The 19619-nt window shown below is 37.5% G+C and overlaps 1 protein-coding gene across 2 annotated transcripts in view; it reads left to right on the top strand.

Moving 5' to 3' along the window:
- LOC110460311 (coatomer subunit alpha-like) overlaps positions 1-19424 on the top strand; it is a 26923-nt gene extending 7499 nt beyond the window's left edge. Inside the window, exons 5-31 of one of the 2 annotated variants that reach the window (XM_021513144.1) lie at positions 415-491; positions 851-960; positions 1153-1368; positions 1695-1830; positions 2009-2242; positions 3572-3589; positions 5782-5848; positions 6338-6413; positions 6713-6795; positions 8276-8415; positions 8598-8683; positions 9488-9626; positions 10146-10308; positions 10463-10609; positions 10918-11107; positions 12241-12336; positions 12752-12964; positions 14197-14292; positions 14690-14862; positions 15054-15122; positions 15364-15500; positions 15843-16029; positions 16363-16473; positions 16998-17159; positions 17435-17547; positions 18141-18222; positions 18596-19424. In XM_021513144.1, coding sequence (XP_021368819.1) covers positions 415-491; positions 851-960; positions 1153-1368; positions 1695-1830; positions 2009-2242; positions 3572-3589; positions 5782-5848; positions 6338-6413; positions 6713-6795; positions 8276-8415; positions 8598-8683; positions 9488-9626; positions 10146-10308; positions 10463-10609; positions 10918-11107; positions 12241-12336; positions 12752-12964; positions 14197-14292; positions 14690-14862; positions 15054-15122; positions 15364-15500; positions 15843-16029; positions 16363-16473; positions 16998-17159; positions 17435-17547; positions 18141-18222; positions 18596-18655 — 3381 coding nt within the window. In that variant the 3' untranslated portion in view covers positions 18656-19424. The remainder of the gene's footprint in view (positions 1-414; positions 492-850; positions 961-1152; positions 1369-1694; positions 1831-2008; positions 2243-3571; positions 3590-5781; positions 5849-6337; positions 6414-6712; positions 6796-8275; positions 8416-8597; positions 8684-9487; positions 9627-10145; positions 10309-10462; positions 10610-10917; positions 11108-12240; positions 12337-12751; positions 12965-14196; positions 14293-14689; positions 14863-15053; positions 15123-15363; positions 15501-15842; positions 16030-16362; positions 16474-16997; positions 17160-17434; positions 17548-18140; positions 18223-18595) is intronic. The other variant, XM_021513145.1, reaches the window with a different exon arrangement.
- The last annotated feature ends 195 nt before the right edge of the window (positions 19425-19619 follow it).

A 19619-nucleotide genomic window follows, 5' to 3' on the forward strand; every position in this document is an offset into this window, starting at 1 on the left:
TTTATGTGGGCCTTTGTATTTGTGTCCAACGTTTACTTTAGTTTATGTGGGCCTCTGTATTTGTGTCCAACGTTTACTTTATGTGGGCCTCTGTATTTGTGTCCAACGTTTACTTTAGTTTATGTGGGCCTCTGTATTTGTGTCCAACGTTTACTTTAGTTTCGGTGGGCCTCTGTATTTGTGTCCAACGTTTACTTTAGTGTCTGTGGGCCTCTGTATTTGTGTCCAACGTTTACTTCATTTGCGAAGCAAATGTACATGACTATAGTATTGAATAAAAACTGTAATGGTGGAAAAGAGGATCATTTGAAGGGATGCTAGGATGTTACTATTGAGTACAGAAAATTTAATGATCATGAAATTGAAGTCTTCTCATCAGAATTACTAGTAAAGGGTCGTGTTGTGTTCCCATAGGAATACCCTTGGATTCTGAGTTCGTCTGACGACCAGACCATCAGGATATGGAACTGGCAGTCTCGCAGCTGTGTCTGGTATGTATATGTGGGCAAATTGTCCATGTTAAAGCTCTATGATCCTAGGAAGTCGTAAGTTTTACCCACGTGTTAGTGTGTCTGATAGAAAATTCCAATTAACACTGTACTGGCTTTCAGAGGTTAAATAGCTTATACTAAAAGATATCTGAATACAAAAAATGGTTTTTCGAGAGATGTAGCATTAGTGAATTGTATTACTAACTCGTGCATTCGTTTAATCAGTATAAAGGCATAAATATGATATGTTTTCATGCCAATAGCAGTCACATCTCCAAGCATGAGTAAGGTGACTGATAAGGCTCATGGGCCTGTTAGTTTTAACTATAATTAATACTGGTATTTATTCTGTATTTCAGCATACTTGCAGGTCACAGTCACTTTGTGATGTGTGCAATGTTTCATGTGTCAGAAGACCTGATTGTGTCCGCATCCCTCGACCAGACTGTCCGTGTGTGGGACATCTCCGGTAAAAAATTGCTATAAATGTGTCTTCATTTGATAATGTAGTTTTTTTGACATTCAATACATATGATAAAGAATCTCTGTGTAATGTCATTTTAACCTGATATAAAGAACAGAAAAATCCTAGCTGAAACATTGCTATACAACAATTTTGTTTTTGGGAATAAAATCCTATAACTGTTGTGTTTCTGTATAGGACTGAGGAAAAAGAATGTGGCCCCAGGTCCTGGCGGTATACATGAGCGTTCTAGAAGTCCAGGACAGACCGACCTGTTTGGTGTGTCTGATGCAGTTGTCAAACACGTGCTGGAAGGACATGACCGTGGTGTTAACTGGGCAGCCTTCCACTCCACACTGCCCCTCATTGTGTCCGCAGCTGATGACCGACAGGTCAAACTCTGGAGGATGAATGGTAACCCACTTCATGGCATAGTCTTAAATTTATATCTAACAAAATAAATAAAAGTTAATTTCAAGTGATTTTACTTTGATTACTTACCGTCACTTAGATTTCCATAATTCCTATATTGTAGGTCAACAAGTTTTATGAATTTGAAATAAGCACTTCTGCATTACATATATGTTCACACTCACAGGTATACTGTATTAGTACCAAAAGTACAATTTCAGATAGCTATAGGTGAAAAAGGCAGAATAGTATAGTTTTATGTCTTTGTAAGTACACATATTGTTGCTTGAAGGTAACAGGGGAGATAAGTCATGAAATTTTCTTTTCAGAGTCCAAAGCTTGGGAAGTAGACACATGTCGTGGCCATTACAACAATGTATCGAGCTGTCTGTTTCATCCCCGCCAGGAACTTATCCTGAGTAACTCTGAGGATAAGAGTATCCGTGTCTGGGACATGAGTAAGAGGTAGGAAAATACATGTTGTATTTACATGTTACTTACAATATGTAACTCGGTACTTACATGTTACTTACCATATGTAACTCGGTACTTACATGTTACTTACCATATGTAACTCGGTACTTACATGTTACTTACCATATGTAGCCTTGTACTTACCATGTTCTTCACTGTTGTTTACCAGGACTGGGGTACAGACATTCCGACGGGAACACGACCGTTTCTGGATTATGGCTGCCCATCCAAACCTCAACATCTTCGCTGCTGGCCATGACAGTGGCATGCTTATCTTCAAACTAGAACGTGAACGTCCAGCATATGCTGTTCACAACAACATCCTGTACTACGTCAAGGAGCGGTATCTGCGACGCCTAGACTTCACCACCAACAAGGACAACCCAGTAATGCAGCTCCGTGGGTGAGTACTACATGTTAGGATAGGTTTCGCTGTCACTTTCTTATAAGTAACAACAGGTCAGATTTCAGAGTCATAAACAGTTTTCACTGCTTACACGGTAGTAAGATAATTAATACTGGAATTGAAAATGAAAAATATTGAAATTCAGAAATTCATGCACAAAATAGTATACAGTGGAATATAGGTATATACCTCAAACCTCTTTCTGTAAGCTTTATTTGTATGTAAAAGTAGAGAGAATTGTCCTGAGGTACAGAATGACTTGAAGCCTGGTTTGAACTTTGGTTTAAGCATGTTTAGTGCTTTCTCTTGTCGTTTTTGTCATTGGAAGCTTTGACAAGATTTATCATTTTAAGTTGTGCAATGTTGTTGCTGACGTTTGTATAACAGTCATGCTTTCCTGTACTAAATACATGCACTTGCTTTAAAAATTATCATCAAGTCATATCTTACAAAACTTAAAAGGAATGTATAATTTTCTTCTTGTTTGTTCCAAGTTGTTTTAAACTTTTGGCCCAGTTTTGTCTTTCTGAGTCTGCAGCAATTTAAATATTTTTATGTCCAGTGAAAAGGCAAAAATAAGTATTCGCAAAAATTAGGGGGTTATTTATCACTAATGAGCTAAAATACTTCATGTTTAGCACTGCCTGTGGGTTGTATTGTATACTTGATGTAAAAATTTGAGTTACTTTCAGAGGTCAAAATTCAAGAGTTGAAGTTTAAATTCAACTGTATTTTAATGCATATTGAAACCAAATCTTCTGTGACATGGCAAAATAAAAAAATCAGGGTTTTCTTATTGATATTCTATAAAAACAGTAGATGTTTGAAGAATTCAGGAAGGGCATGTAATGTTTTGATGCTCAATGTCATTTGGTTAATATTTTTGGGAAGAAAAAATCCAACAATGTAGGTAACCTGCAAGCCAGGTGATCATTATTGGACTCAGTCTCTTTAAAGATTTGTTATTGACGGTCTCTTAAAAGATTTGTTATTGACGGTCTCTTAAAAGATTTGTTATTGACTCGCTCTTAAAAGATTTGTTATTGAATGTCTCTTAAAAGATTTGTTATTGACTCGCTCTTAAAAGATTTGTTATTGACGGTCTTTTAAAAGATTTGTTATTGACTCGCTCTTAAAAGATTTGTTATTGACTCGCTCTTAAAAGATTTGTTATTGACTCGCTCTTAAAAGATTTGTTATTGACTCTCTCTTAAAAGATTTGTTATTGACTCACTCTTAGTGTTTCCTGCTCATCATCGGTAGGAGAGCATTGTAGTATTTGTTGTGTTCAATGTGGTAGACTGATGTTGTTGTCTTTATCCTCAGTGCTGGCAGGGGTACCAAGTGAGTAGTGTTGTAGGCTTTCTAAAAGTGCTCAAACCAAACAAGTAGGAAAGTGCTTTAGTTTACTACTGCATTAACACATTATCAAGAGGCATTCCATATCTCTACAGATTGGGTTTTAAGGCTGTGTCTTGTCGGAAACTTTCCACATACATTTTATAAATGGAATAATTATACCGATATAAACTTGTAATCTGACTTGTAAGTTGGAACATGTCATGTAGTCAAGTGAATTAGTAATTATTTTATTAAGGTATATGTATATATTTACTCCTAACAATTTGATAAAACTTCCCCAATTGCGAATATCAAAAGTTTTACTTTCTACACAAACTGTGTATGTATTAATACCGGCACAATGTTTCAAGACTTACTGGTCCCTTTGTCCAGCTATGACACATGATTTATTTGTATTGTTTACCTGTACAATGATGTGACGAAATTGTATATTTCATATGTCACTTGGCTCGGGACATTTCCCCTATCAATAGAGAGTGTATACACGCATGTTTAAAAGAAAAGTACCAAAAGATAGCTGACCATACACAGGTGACCAATCAGAATTTTGAAGCCTACGATTATGGTCAGTTTTAATTAATCAATTGATGCCTGTCTACTACCTAAGTTGTGAGAGTTGGAATGTCTAGTAGTTAAACCTGTGTGTCATGTTACTGCGAGCCATCTTTTTTTTCCTCATGTTTTTATTTGCTATCACATGTCAGAGCCTTTTCACATGTCGGAGCCTTTTGCTAAACAAGTTTTGTTGGTTATCACACTTCAGAAAATTTGATAATTTTTGCTTGTACTTTTAAAATTTGATAATTGTTTCTTGTACTTACCCCTTTGTTGTCATGTTTTAGATGATTTATCAATGTTTGGTGTGAGTGAACCCACCCAAACTTTGAAGAAGACTTGTGATAAGCTTGAATTCCTTCACATAGCAACCCACTATCAACATTTCCCACATAAACAGGCTTAATATTTTTCTTCTTATGACTACCTGGTACATTTTCCTTCTAAGATGAAGAGATAACATTAATTTACAAAGGAGAAGAAGAATTGATATAAGACTTTTAAAACTCAGATAAGAGGCCACATATAGAGGTTGAAGGTTCAGTTGAGAACATAGATATATATATAAAGTTTTTAGTTCCTTGTAATCCTAACTGTTGCTTTGTAATTTAGATCAGTATTTACCATTGTCATCCTGATCTAAACTAATCATTGTTACCTTCATCGTCAGTGCCTTTTCAATTCTCTGACACAGCTAGTGGTTGATTAACCCGTGCACACTGATGTTGTTTTCATTGTACATTAAAATGCACATCGGATGTAGAGAAACATTGATGAAGAGAACTAGTTCTGCATGAATTTTCTATTGATTACCTCCCTTGCATTTTCAGAATGTCTTATTACCTGTATGTGCATCAAGTGACACTAACTTGTAACCAAGGAGTCGTCTTTAGTAACACACTAAGCTTGTTTTTAGTTGTCCCACTGACTCCCACTGCTTCAAAACCTTGTTGATTGCAGTTTTGTTGTATATATATATATAGTTCACCTTGTGATGTTACAGCGTATATCGTCTGTCCACCATATATAGCTTTCCTTTCTCTTCCAACATAACCTTCAGTTCCCTTCTCACTACTCCTTTTTTCTCTTCCAACATAGCCTGCCTGTCTATTCTAATATATCAGTTCTCCTGGATTTGTCCTGTAGTTTGACCATGCCTCTTGCAACTAATTGCTTCCAAGAACATGTTCCTGAAGACTTGGAGAGATTTTAACTTCATAAAATGTCTGTCAGACCTAACTCAACAATATCAGTTTTCTATAGTCATAAGCTTTCTATGATGGTGTTGCAACCTTTGAAAAGTATATTGTATGTACCAAAGTGTTGGTCTTTTCTGTGTGTCTGAACACTTTCTACAGAAGGAATATCAAGTGTTGAGGAATCAGGAGCTGAAGTTAAAAGTTTGAAGAAATGATTTCTCACTAAGCAATATAGAGAATATCATCAAACAATGATTAACATTGATATACATACTGAGGACGCACCTATATCATTCTTAGGCGCAAGGTCCAAAACCAAGGTTGTTAGGCTACCTGGTTGTGAGGTGAATACCATGATATATTCATTAATGACTTGAGTATTGTTGATGTGACCTGTAAACTAATGATTTCTGTCTACAGTGGTACCAGGTGTCCTGTGTACAGTATGTCGTATAACCCAGCCGAGAACAGCGTCCTCCTCTGTACGGTAAGTACCTGTTAGTAATCTCTGTACGGTAAGTACCAGTTAGTACTCTCTGTATGGTAAGTACCAGTTAGTACTCGCTGTACGGTAAGTACCAGTTAGTACCCTCTGTACGGTAAGTACCAGTTAGTCCCCTCTGTACGGTAAGTGCCAGTTAGTACTCTCTGTATGGTAAGTACCAGTTAGTGCACTCTGTACGGTAAGTACCAGTTAGTACTCTCTGTACGGTAAGTACCTGTTAGTACTCCCTGTATGGTAAGTACCAGTTAGTACTCTCTGTACGGTAAGTACCAGTTAGTACACTCTGTATGGTAAGTACCAGTTAGTACAGATCTCCCAATTTGCAGCAGATTAATAAAGTAGAAATATTGCAGGCAAAAATAAGTCAATACAGTCACAATTAAAAACAAACATATTTAGAAAGCCAAAGTAACTATGAGTATGCTAATACAAATAATACAATCTTCAGTTTAAACACATTCTTTTTTTCAGAGGACCAGTAACCTTGACAACTCGACCTATGACCTCTATGGTATCCCCAAGGACAGTGACTCCTCCAGTCCAGATGGTATTATTAAAATATTAGAACTGAACTCTTAGTGTGTTTTGTATGCCCAATATATTTTCATTTAACAAGTCTTGAAGAAGAAAATGAATGAACATCAAAATTGATGTCCGCATTAAAAACAGTGTGCAACTTGATGGTGAAAGTCTGATGTCCCTCCATAAGGAAGAATTTGATGCACAAATATATCCGTAGACAGTTAACACCATATTCAGCTCAAAATCATACCTGCTTTAAGGTACACACCTGTTTTATCATCAAATACAGGTATCTTTAACCTGTTGTTCTGACGTACATTTCAGCCCCAGAAGGAAAACGGTCTTCTGGTCTGACCGCTGTATGGGTGGCAAGAAACAGATTCGCTGTGTTGGACAGGACACACAATGTAAGTGGTTTTAGTTTATATTGGGAGGGTGTATACAGGACACATAATGTAAGTGGTTTTAGTTTACATTGGGAGGGTGTATACAGGACACACAATGTAAGACGTTTTAGTTTGTATTGGGAGGGTGTATACAGGACACACAATGTAAGACATTTTAGTTTGTATTGGGAGGGTGTATACAGTACACATAATGTAAGTGGTTTTAGTTTGTATTGGGAGGGTGTATACAGGACACACAATGTAAGTGTTTTTAGTTTATATTGGGAGGGTGTATACAGGACACATAATGTAAGTGGTTTTAGTTTACATTGGGAGGGTGTATACAGGACACACAATGTAAGACGTTTTAGTTTGTATTGGGAGGGTGTATACAGGACACACAATGTAAGACATTTTAGTTTGTATTGGGAGGGTGTATACAGTACACATAATGTAAGTGGTTTTAGTTTGTATTGGGAGGGTGTATACAGGACACACAATGTAAGTGTTTTTAGTTTATATTGGGAGGGTGTATACAGGACACATAATGTAAGTGGTTTTAGTTTACATTGGGAGGGTGTATACAGGACACACAATGTAAGACGTTTTAGTTTGTATTGGGAGGGTGTATACAGGACACACAATGTAAGACATTTTAGTTTGTATTGGGAGGGTGTATACAGGACTCATAATGTAAGTTGTTTTAGTTTATAATGCTTGAGGTTGGCTTAGTCTATGCTGAAGGGTTACAGTTGTCTCCACATCAGTATATAAGTCTAGCGGGTCATTATAGATATTACCTGGTACAACATTGAAATCTGTATACTCTTCTCAAGGGACTTTTACCTGTGTGACACTTTTATCAAACCTCATAAATCTTCTTCTGTGAAATCACACAATAAAAGTCACCACATTATTGTTTTGAGAAACCAATATGTCAAACCTTGTGGTGAAACAGCTAGATGTATGGAATAGATACAGAGGCTGATGCCTACCTGATGTATGGTATAGATACAGAGGCTGATGCCTACCTGATGTATGTAATAGATACAGAGGCTGATGCCTACCTGATGTATCGAATAGATACAGAGGCTGATGCCTACCTGATGTATGTAATAGATACAGAGGCTGATGCCTACCTGATGTATGGTATAGATACAGAGGCTGATGCCTACCTGATGTATCGAATAGATACAGAGGCTGATGCCTACCTGATGTATCGAATAGATACAGAGGCTGATGCCTACCTGATGTATGGAATAGATACAGAGGCTGATGCCTACCTGATGTAATGGCCTAGAAACTTGTTAACAGTTATCATCTACACAGAAAACCTTGTTGCTGTTCCAAACGTCGACTTTATGATACTGATTTAATGTTAAAGTAGATGGATTAAGTTTTATTATGTTTCGTTCACTTAATAGGTTTCATTTTATCTATGCTGTCAGTTTTTGAGAACAATCTATGAAAAGTTTCTTATCATTCATTGCTTAAATTTCAGATTGTAATTAAAAATCTGAAGAATGAAATCACCAAAAAGCTACAGGCCCCCAACTGTGACGACATCTTCTACGCTGGGACAGGGTGTCTCCTTTTGAAGGACTCTGATGGTGTCACACTTTTTGATGTACAACAAAAAAGGTAATTATTTACCTAGTGATGTAGGTATAGTTGTATGTCTGTATTACATATCTCTCTTTTTTGTTTGAAGAAATCTTCTTCATTTTTTATCTTTATTACAGATCTCTTTGTTTGTTGATACCTCTGTGTCTGTTGATACTTAAATCTTTTGTCTGTACAAGTTTGTTTGTCTTGTTTTACAGAGCACTTGCCACCGTGAAGATTTCCAAAGTAAAGTATGTGGTTTGGTCCGCCGACATGTCACATGTGGCCCTCCTCAGCAAACACAGTAAGTCATTTGTTATTGTTGACAATGCACGATCACATACATTAAATAAGTAACACATATTGATAAACACTTGATGACAAGACCGAGCCCCTAAACAAAACTGTTGTAGTGATACATACACAATATACTCTATATATCATATTACCAAATTTCTAAGTTTTGAGATTCAAGATGGCCAATATGACCTTTAATCAGCTGAAACAGATTTGGTTATAACTCGGTTCTATTGGGCCTACTTTCTACTTTCTTCATACTTTGTGGGTGGCATAATCTAGGTTGAATGACTGACGTTTGACTTTCGGAATTTAAGATGGCTGACTTGGTCTCTGATTGGCAAATACACCTTTAAAAGATGTATTATGAGGATTAAATGACGTTTGTATCGGTCCCTGTTAAGTTTGCAGAGATAGTTTTGGGGACGTTTGTATCGGTCCCTGTTAAGTTTACAGAGATAGTTTTGGGGACGTTTGTATCAGTCCCTGTTAAGTTTGCAGAGATAGTTTTAGGAACGTTTGTATCAGTCCCTGTTAAGTTTGAACTTGTTGAATCTGGTCAATTACTGATAAAATCTTAAAAAGAGACTTTTAAATAAAATTTTCACCAATTGTAATCCTTTAATATTGTTGTACTTAACAATTTGTTTTTGGACTTGACCATTTCACAGAGCAACAGGGTTATTAGCCTTTGGCTTTAAGTTTTTCTGCTTAACTTTTTTTTCTGATTTTATAGTAATGTTTAGACGAACTGTTAATATTGTGTTAAACAATTTATACTTTATATGAACTATCTTTGTGTCGTCCACAGTAATCTCCATCTGTAACAGGAAGCTGGAAAACCTGTGTACCATCCACGAGAACATCCGTGTGAAGAGTGGAGCGTGGGACGAGAGTGGTGTGTTTGTGTACACCACCAGTAACCACATCAAATACGCACTCACTAACGGGTAGGTGTCCATACACATACTCTCAAAGGCAAATACGAAAAACATCATACATAGGCTTCAATGCACTCCGCTAGGGATTGAGCTGTAACGGGCTGCAGCCATAGTGTTAGAGGGCCAATGAACTTTACACATTTTTGTTTCATGTAGCTTATGGCAATTATACCTCCATTGCTGTTACAGTTCAGTCCTTAATTTTACATCTTTCTGGTTGCTTACATATAGAAACTATTACTTGAAGCAGATCCCATTGTATTTGTATAGGGCTGTCTTAGCTCTAAATGTTTAAGTGGTTCCAAGGCGTTTGTTGTGAACCCCTTTGAAAGCTTGGTATTTGATTACTTAGGTCTATAATTGAATTAGCATTGGCCAAATATATGCCAGGTAAGGAGTTGGGAGATCACAACATTTTACAAATACATTTCCTCATGGTGATATTCTATTGATATCAAAAATAATTTCTCTTTATTTTTGACACCAGTGTTAGTGCGTGCCTCATTATATTTTTTTCTGTGCCCTCAGTGACCATGGTATTATCCGTACCCTTGACCTGCCAATCTACATAACACGTGTCAAGGGCAACAGTGTGTACTGTCTAAACAGAGAGTGTGTCCCCGGACGCCTTGTCATCGACCCCACAGAATTCAAGTTCAAACTCGCCCTCATCAATCGAAAATACGAAGAGGTAAATAATTCGAGACTTCTTCATTTTCAGAATTAGTGGATTTATCGTGATATAATAATCTATATGAACATATCTTTTTCATAATGCAATAGATGCCATGATCAATGTATCTGCTGTTGATGTATTGTATAGATACACCGTTGATGTATTGTAGGTATTACACATGGTGAGGAATGCTAAACTGGTTGGCCAGTCAATCATCTCCTACCTACAGAAGAAAGGCTACCCAGAAGTAGCCCTCCACTTTGTCAAGGATGAGAAGACACGCTTCGGTCTGGCATTGGAGTGTGGTAATATCGAAGTATGTATTGCTATTAGACATTAAACCATTTATACATTTAAAATGATAACAATGAACTAACATTGGACATATCTCCCTTGACAATAGTCTACACAAAAATGGTTTGACTTGCCCGCTAGACAATAGTCTACACAAAAATTGTTTGACTTGCCTGCTAGACAATAGTCTACACAAAAATGGTTTGACTTGCCTGCTAGACAATAGTCTACACAAAAATGGTTTGACTTGCCCACTAGACAATAGTCTACACAAAAATATGAACTTTATTTAGAAAACATGTATGTATTGGTTATTAATTTGCTTGCCAGATTGCATTGGAGGCAGCACGCTCCCTGGACGACCAGGCATGCTGGGAGAGACTTGGTGAGGCGGCCCTACTCCAGGGAAACCATCAGGTAGTGGAGATGGCCTACCAGAGGACAAAGAACTTTGACAAACTCTCCTTCCTTTATCTCATCACAGGGAACCTGGAGAAACTCAGGAAAATGATGAAAATTGGTATGTTGAGCAAATGACGTACTCTTTGCTTATAATAAAACTTTATTTTTTTTAATTTATAAAATTTTCATTAATAAGTTTGATGGTCATTTGAGCAGGAAACTTGTATTATATGTTGAAGTACTGTGTATAAAGTGATTTAATTCAATTTTATAAATATCTGCATCAAATATAAAAAAAAAACATTTTGGCAAGTCCTGAATAACTTGTATTGACAGTTGGGAGGTACAATCCTTAAAATTCTTAAGGGCTCACAGGTCATTTAGATCATTATAGATGAGCAGGTATCGTCAAGGTATCGCATCTCCAAAAAGGGTAGTATCTGGTTCTCAGCATTCAATCTGAAATGGATGGCTACTCAATAACATTTATAGGAGACATAAGTCATTAACATATTTTAGGGTGTATGGGGTATCGCATGGCATGAACAATATTGCTTTGTATACATGATGATTTCCAGGTCATGTCGTAACAACAACAAAAATAAACTGTTATTATATAATTAACCTGTTACTAAAGTTTTTTAAGTGCACAGCATCTAGCTTTTAAAAAGTGATATTGTTATCAACTTTCATGCTGTCAGAATTACCACAAGATATATGTTGATACATGTATTCAGGGGCGGGTCCAGGTGAGGGCGTAATGGGCGTACGCCCCCTTTTCAAAAAGAAAACAAAAAAACTATCGTAATCTGCTAATATTGTATTGAATATGGCAATTTATCATATTCATTAATTAAACACATAAACACCCTGACACTTTAACTATAAAATATACATGCTCCAAGTCAGGAACCGTTACATTAGTGCATTTCACAATTATTTTATGTTTTTTAGCAAAAAAAAGGTCCAAAATATATTCTACTCCCCCTCTTTCATATATCCTAGAAACGCCCCTGGTATTTCTGACATTTGGGCAAAATTACTGACACAAGCTCCACCTATAGGCCAAATGAGATAAAGATTTATTTGAGATAAATGCTGTTAAAACATGAGGAGCAATGTTGCAAAGTTCTTTAGGCTTAACTCTGTACACCGCTACAACAGGTCCCTGGGATTGCTGGCAAATACAACTTTTAAAAAGGCAAAATCATTACTTATTGATTATTTCCTATTCTTGCTTTTGTCTTGTAGCCGAGATCAGGAAGGACACAAGTGGACATTTCCAGAATGCACTATTCCTTGGGGATGTCTCTGAGCGAGTTAGGATTCTGAAGAACTGTGGACAGAGTGAGTTGACAGAAATTCACTATATAATAGCATTTCCACACCCACCAAAATCTGGCACGTCCTTAAATGACCATAGCTGTTAATAGGATGTAAAACACAAATAAACCAAACCAAACCAAACCAAAAATCACCCACAAGAAAGGTGTCCAAATATATATAAACATACCAGGAAAATGTCGGTCCTCATAGTCAAATCCAATAGATCACATGGTATTGGGGGAACTGGCCCTACGTTGTCTATCATATAGAGAAGCATTGACTTAAATTGTTATATCTTTAATTTCCACACATAAACAAGAATCAATCCAGAAACTTGGAATTATCTCCCCTTAGACCATGCTTGTAATCTGTAAGATATCTCCATTAGAAAGTCTGTGTTTAGAACAGATTTAACTGAATGACTATTATGTTGTAGAATCACTGGCCTACCTGACTGCTGCGACTCATGGTATAGAGGATGAGGCTGAACAGTTACAGGCTAGCTTTGGGGAGAAGGATCGCACTCCTGACCTGTATCCTACTGCCAAACTTCTTCATCCTCCTGTACCCATCATGCAACAGGAGAGCAACTGGCCCCTCCTCACTGTTACCAAGGGCTTCTTTGAAGGAGCCATGGCTGCTGGCAGTGGTAAGTGTTTACTTGTTTGTATGTCAACCCTCCTGCCAAAGTTCTTACTAAGCCAGCCGACTACTTATGCCATGGATGCTATTAGAAGTTAGTGTTTTACTTGTTTGTATGTCAACCCTCCTACCAAAGTTCTTACTAAGCCAGCCAACTACTTATGCCATGGATGCTATTAGAAGTTAGTGTTTTACTTGTTTGTTTGTCAACCCTCCTACCAAAGTTCTTACTAAGCCAGCCGACTACCTATGTCATGGCTGCTATTAGAAGTTAGTGTTTTACTTGTTTGTATGTCAACCCTCCTGCCAAAGTTCTTACTAAGCCAGCCGACTACTTATTCCTGGTTGCTATTAGCAGTAAGTGTTTTACTTGATGGTATGTCAACCCTCCTACCAAAGTTCTAACTAAGCCAGCCGACTACTTATGTCATGGCTGCTGTTAGCAATAAGTATTTTACTTGTTTGTATGTCAACCCTCCTACCAAAGTTCTTACTAAGCCAGCCGACTACTTATGTCATGGCTGCTATTAGCTGGAAGTGTTTTACTTGTTTGTATGTCAACCCTCCTGCCAAAGTTCTTACTAAGCCAGCCGACTTCTTAAGTCAAGGCTGCTGTTAGCAGTAAGTGTTTTACTTGATGGTATGTCAACCCTCCTACCAAAGTTCTTACTAAGCCAGCCGACTACTTATGTCCTGGTTGCTATTAGCTGGAAGTGTTTTACTTGTTTGTATGTCAACCCTCCTACCAAAGTTCTGACTAAGCCAGCCGACTACTTATGTCAAGGCTGCTGTTAGCTGTAAGTGTTTTAATTGATGGTATGTCAACCCTCCTACCAAAGTTCTAACTAAGCCAGCCGAATACTTATGTCAAGGCTGCTGTTAGCAGTAAGTGTTTTAATTGATGGTATGTCAACACTCCTACCAAAGTTCTTACTAAGCCAGCCGACTACTTATGCCAAGGTTGCTATTAGCAGTAAGTGTTTTACTTGATGGTATGTCAACCCTCCTACCAAAGTTCTGACTGAGCCAGCCGACTACTTATGTCATGGCTGCTGGCAGTGGTAAGTGTTTTACTTGTTTGTATGTCAACCCTCCTACCAAAGTTCTTACTAAGCCAGCCAACTACTTATGTCATGGCTGCTGTTAGCAATAAGTGTTTTACTTGTTTGTATGTCAACCCTCCTGCCAAAGTTCCGACTGAGCCAGCCGACTACTTACATTACACACTTTATCCTACAGGAAAAGCCAAGGGTCTGGCCAAGGCAGCAGTAGACATAGAAGATGGTGTTGAAGATGGCTGGGGAGCAGACGTGGACAACATTGACCTTGGGGACGGTACATATACCTTTTATCTATACTTGTCAATTCTTATGATTAGTTTGTCAGTTTCAGTTGATCTCCGGTCTTTTTCTCCGTAGTGCTTACAATCTCATTATATGGGTATGAATAGATCGTGCTTAAATAAAAAAAATAAAAAAATCATAAAAAAGTTTACTGTCATTATCATTCCAACAGAGTTTCTAGCAGTATGAGAGTGCATACAATTTAATAACTAGGAGTTGATTAATTCGACCATACCAGTCAATATACCACTTTGATATGACAGAATCATTGGAGTTTTGGTGGGGATCAGGAGAGCATGATAATGTTGATTGTCCGAGGTGGTGAGAACAATAGTTACGCTGTATCATTAAAATCATTAAATTTCTGTACTTGAATTGATTGTGTTTAGACGGGTTTGGAGGTGAGGGTATTGATGAGGAGGACATGGAGGCAGGAGAAGAGGGTGGTGGCTGGGATGTGGATGATGTTGATCTGCCCACTGACCTCGACATTGGTTCCATCCCATCAGCTGGAGAGGACGGCTACTTTGTACCACCCACCAAAGGACAGAGTCAGTCACAGGTGAATACAGCATGGCTTCAATTTGTAGCAAGCGACCCATGAAAGATATTTAATCCAGATTATTGGTACTTATAAATCTTGAGAGTCGCAAATTCAACACTGCAGTTTTATTGATGTGAACCCAAGAATAAGACTAAATTTGAGCTGTGTTCATCTTTTTGTATATTGATTGTTTTGCTTTTGCATTGTAGGTGTGGTGTAATAACTCCCAACTACCTGTGGACCATGTTCTGGCTGGATCCTTCGAGACAGCAATGCGGGTAATTGTCATTATTGTCATGTGGCACATTCAAATTTCATTACAGGAGTTTTTGATACAGCCATGCTTTCCTGGCCACCACCCGGACATAAATTTAGTCTGTAAGAGCAGAGAATGTTAAAAGTGAAGAATTTTATCTGACCTTCATTTTAAAATACCTAAAAAGTGGTTAGAGATGTAACAGTACTGTGACAAAACAGGACTCCACAATTATGAAGGTTGCATTTACGTTTTCATTTTAGTTGCTCCATGACCAGATAGGGGTGGTGAGTTTTGAAGACTATAAACAGCTGTTTCTACACACCTACAGCAGGGCGAGGACGTGTTTCCAGGGGGTGCCCTCACTCCCTCCAATGTTTGGCTACCCACATCGTAACTGGTGAGTCCCTAAGCCTCCCTGTTAAAGTTCTCTCTTGGCAGTTCATTAACATGTAGTTTCTGCAACCCGGTCAAAATTTAGATCAACAACCCGACTTAGTTTCTCAGTGCAGCTGAACCACTACCTCATTGTAACCCTACCCCCTGGTTGTAACAGTTCCGTTCTTATATTGATACAGTTTTACAATTGTGCTTGTGTGGAAATACTTACTCCCACTCAGGAGAATAGGTCTTTGCATATAATAACATTACAGGTTAAAAAGATGTGGTGGAATATTTGCAGATTCATATGAGACGAGTGCAATAAAGTTAAGATATGTAATACTGACGGTATGTATTGTAGGAAGGAGTCGGGTGCGAGGAATGGTATGCCTGCCGTTGGACAGAAGCTGAACACACTTGTGCAACAGTTACAGGTAGCCTACCAACTAACTACATCTGGCAAGTTCCCCGAGGCCATCATCAAGTTCAGAAGCATTCTCCTCAGTGTTCCACTCCTCGTGGTTGACAACAAACAGGAGATAGCAGAGGTAGGCGTTTCTTGTAACCTTAGCTGTCAATGTGTGGTGCAAGTTGTTTTTGATAGGTTCCAAGTTTACAGTATTGTATTGTTTCTGGTGAGGATACAGAACATTTGGTGACGGAAAATAATAGTAGCTTAAAAAAAAAGGAAAATCTGTGAAACACTGAGTGGAGGATTGGCATTACCTTCGGTGTTGTCTACAGGAAATATCACTATCATTTGTTGTCTTATCGCATCTTCCAGATGGCGTCTGTAATTTTGGATAAATTATTCTGTTAGATCTGAGTTTATAGCTTAGAGTGTGAAATTATGTTCTGACATTATGTGTGTATGTGTGCAGGCTCAACAGCTGATAGAGATATGTCGTGAGTACATAGTGGGACTGGCAATGGAACAGAGGCGCAAGGAGCTCCCCAAGGCCACTTTGGACGACCAGAAACGCTTATGTGAGGTAAATGAGTCTAGCCAATTTATCAAAGATTTGTTTCTATAAAATTCATTGTTCTATACTTTATATAGAAACTCCTGCAGTCCTTCACTTAAATTGATTATCACATACTGTAATTCGATTCCGTATGCTTGAGAAATTATTTTACTGCAGCTTAGCTTTCGCCTATTTAATGTAGGTGAATTTGTTAAAGTGATTATTAGTAAACAACATGTATACTAATTAAATGTGAATGGCAAAATTAACATTGAGCAAATGTAATCTTAATGGCAAAGGGGAAAATTTGACAAGGAAAATGTTTCCATGTATACAGTATATCTGTCACTGAAACTGTTATTTGGGGAAATGATGGGAACACCTGTTTATATATGTTCCTGTGTTAACATCCATTTAAATATGTTTATGTTGAGTCATCAGTTTATAATCCCCCCTAAAACCTAAAAACCTTACAATGTTAAATATTCATCCTATATACATGTGATATCTCGTTTATTCGGTTCTAACAATATAGGATGTCTTGTTTACAGATGGCGGCCTACTTCACTCACTGTAACCTACAGCCAGTCCACATGATCCTTACACTCCGTACGGCACAAAATCTATTCTTCAAATTAAAGAATTTTAAAACAGCTGCATCGTTTGCAAGACGACTACTGGAATGTGGTCCTAAACCAGAAATAGCTACACAGGTAAGTGAAGTTAGGGGGCCGTAGTACAAACACTGATAATGTTTGGGGGAAGGGTACCTACACAGATAGATAATGTTTGGGGGAAGGGTACCTACACAGATAGATAATGTGCAGGTGTTCAAGTACCAACACAGATATATAAATATATAATTACACAAAAATAACTCCAGAAAAATCAATATCCTGACGTTTAATTTTGTGACATGTTTAGATTACGGTTTAAAAAATGGTAGATAATTAAGTAACTATTCATCCCAAATGTTGTATACTTACAGACAAGAAAGATGTTGGCTGCATGTGAAAAGACTCCAACAGATACGCACGAGCTGAAGTATGATCAACACAATCCGTTTGATATTTGTTCCGCAACATTCACACCCATATACAGGTAAGATAGCACCCATAGACAGGTGATATCACACCCATAGACAGGTAAGATCACACCCATAGACAGGTAATGATAAACTTGTGTTATTTGTGTGCATCAAAACATGTTCTTAAGCCTAGTGTTCTATTTATACTTTTGTATGTTCCTAAGTTAATGATGGTTTAATTGTTCCAGAACCACTACACAGTACACCTGTTATATATCTTAATATTTCAGAATTACTGCAGTGATTTTCTTGGTTCATTTCACTTTTGTCATCAGTTTATCGGCCATGTCACCATTCCTACAGATGTTTTACAAAGGGTTTTCTAGTGGACAGAACAACCATCTTGACTGTTTTTCCAGCAGTAAAGGCCTGTTAATGTTAATGCAGGCCCTGAAAGTCCTCCACAAAGTCTCACATTCATTCACTAGGTGAAACTGTCCGACATGTAACATTTAAAGCCACGCAGCTCTCTCAAGTCTTTAACTCTTTCTAAAAGAAGATACATGTCTATGTGGCATACATCCTTAAGTCTCTGCCCTCCACATTTATATCGTTAGTATATTTTGACGTGAAATGTGTTAGAATGTTTAAATATTGACTGTTTCAGAGGTAAACCTGTGGTGAAGTGTCCTCTTAGTGGAGCCTGTTATCACCCAGACCACAAGGGCGAGGTGTGTCGAGTAACAAAGGTAAGTCATTGTGTATAAGGCCTCTCAGTAGTCATACTTTAATTTTGTCAATAGGTAAAGGTTACTAGTCTGTAAAATTCATCTGTGTTCAATAGTCTTATTAAAATGGTTAAAGCATCACTGGCAAAAAGGTGTAGAAAACCTCATTGAACTCACTTAAATGAGTCTGTCTAGGCAAAATTCATAACATTGGATTAACTTTATTGCACCAAGAAAAAAACATTTTGTCATTGTGGGTAAAAATTCACAACTCTGGGTTAAACTCATTATGTCTGCCTGAATAAAATTTGTACCAATGAGTTGAATATATCGGGTCAAAATGGGTAACATTTTGTAACATTTAGTTACCCATTAAAATGTTTTCCTCTTTTAGGTGACAGAAATTGGAAAGGACTGTATAGGATTAAGAATTAGCCCAATTCAGTTCCGGTAAGGGATTTTGTGAGCCAAAAAGACAGAAAAATGGACAAAGAGTTTTATAATACCAGTGTACAGAAGCAAAGGCTGCGAAATAGCGACAGAACAACGGACAAGAATTTTATTATACCGTTGTAAAAAGCAGCCAATGGCTATGAATTATCACAAAATACAACTTGGATACAAGGTTTATTTTCGCAGTAGTGTTGGAAGTCGACTTTGCTTGTTTTCTGGCGAGAGGATGTGGGTGATCAACATAAACAACTATAGACCTGGAATAGATCACCGTTGTAACAAGGAACGTGTACAGGAGGGTGAGAACGGATGTACGACCGATGGTGATAGGAGTGACATTAAGTTATTGTGTAGATGACTGTGATACAGGAAGTTAGGTGGTGACACATGGATAATCTACGAGGCTGGGGTAAACACATTCAAGTGTTGTTGAACATTTTATTAATAGAATGGGACGTTTTCTCTGGTGTTATAACGATTGAAACGAAAACTGCCGAGAACTTTACATGTAATAATGTATGTGTTTATCTCTCTTGCCTGAATAGTTTCATTAAGTGCTTGAAGAATCAAATACAAAATGTTTTGAATTTTAAAGAAATTTTAAACAGAAAGCTCCAGCATTTGTTTAGAATGTTGCCACCGGTTACAAAGAGACACAGCCATTGTATACCATTGTATACCATTGTGTACTATTGTATACCATTGTATACCCAATCATGTGACACAGAACAGTGGAATTGCATGAATGTTAATAAATTTTGAACATCTTATTTTTGAAGTTTTATTTTCTTTGACATGTAGATTTAAACAAGACCCTGAGCTCCTCTTGGACACAAAACATGAAGACCTTCAGTTAACACTATGTTGAGGCTACACTTGGATCTTGTAAAAAGCTCCTAATTTTATGTAATTACTTTTCAAGTCGGGTAATTTTCACGTCGTCAGAATGGAATTCTTTTAGTATG

This window comes from Mizuhopecten yessoensis, unplaced genomic scaffold (assembly GCF_002113885.1).
Source record: "Mizuhopecten yessoensis strain PY_sf001 unplaced genomic scaffold, ASM211388v2 scaffold10359, whole genome shotgun sequence".
NCBI lineage: Eukaryota > Metazoa > Mollusca > Bivalvia > Pectinida > Pectinidae > Mizuhopecten > Mizuhopecten yessoensis.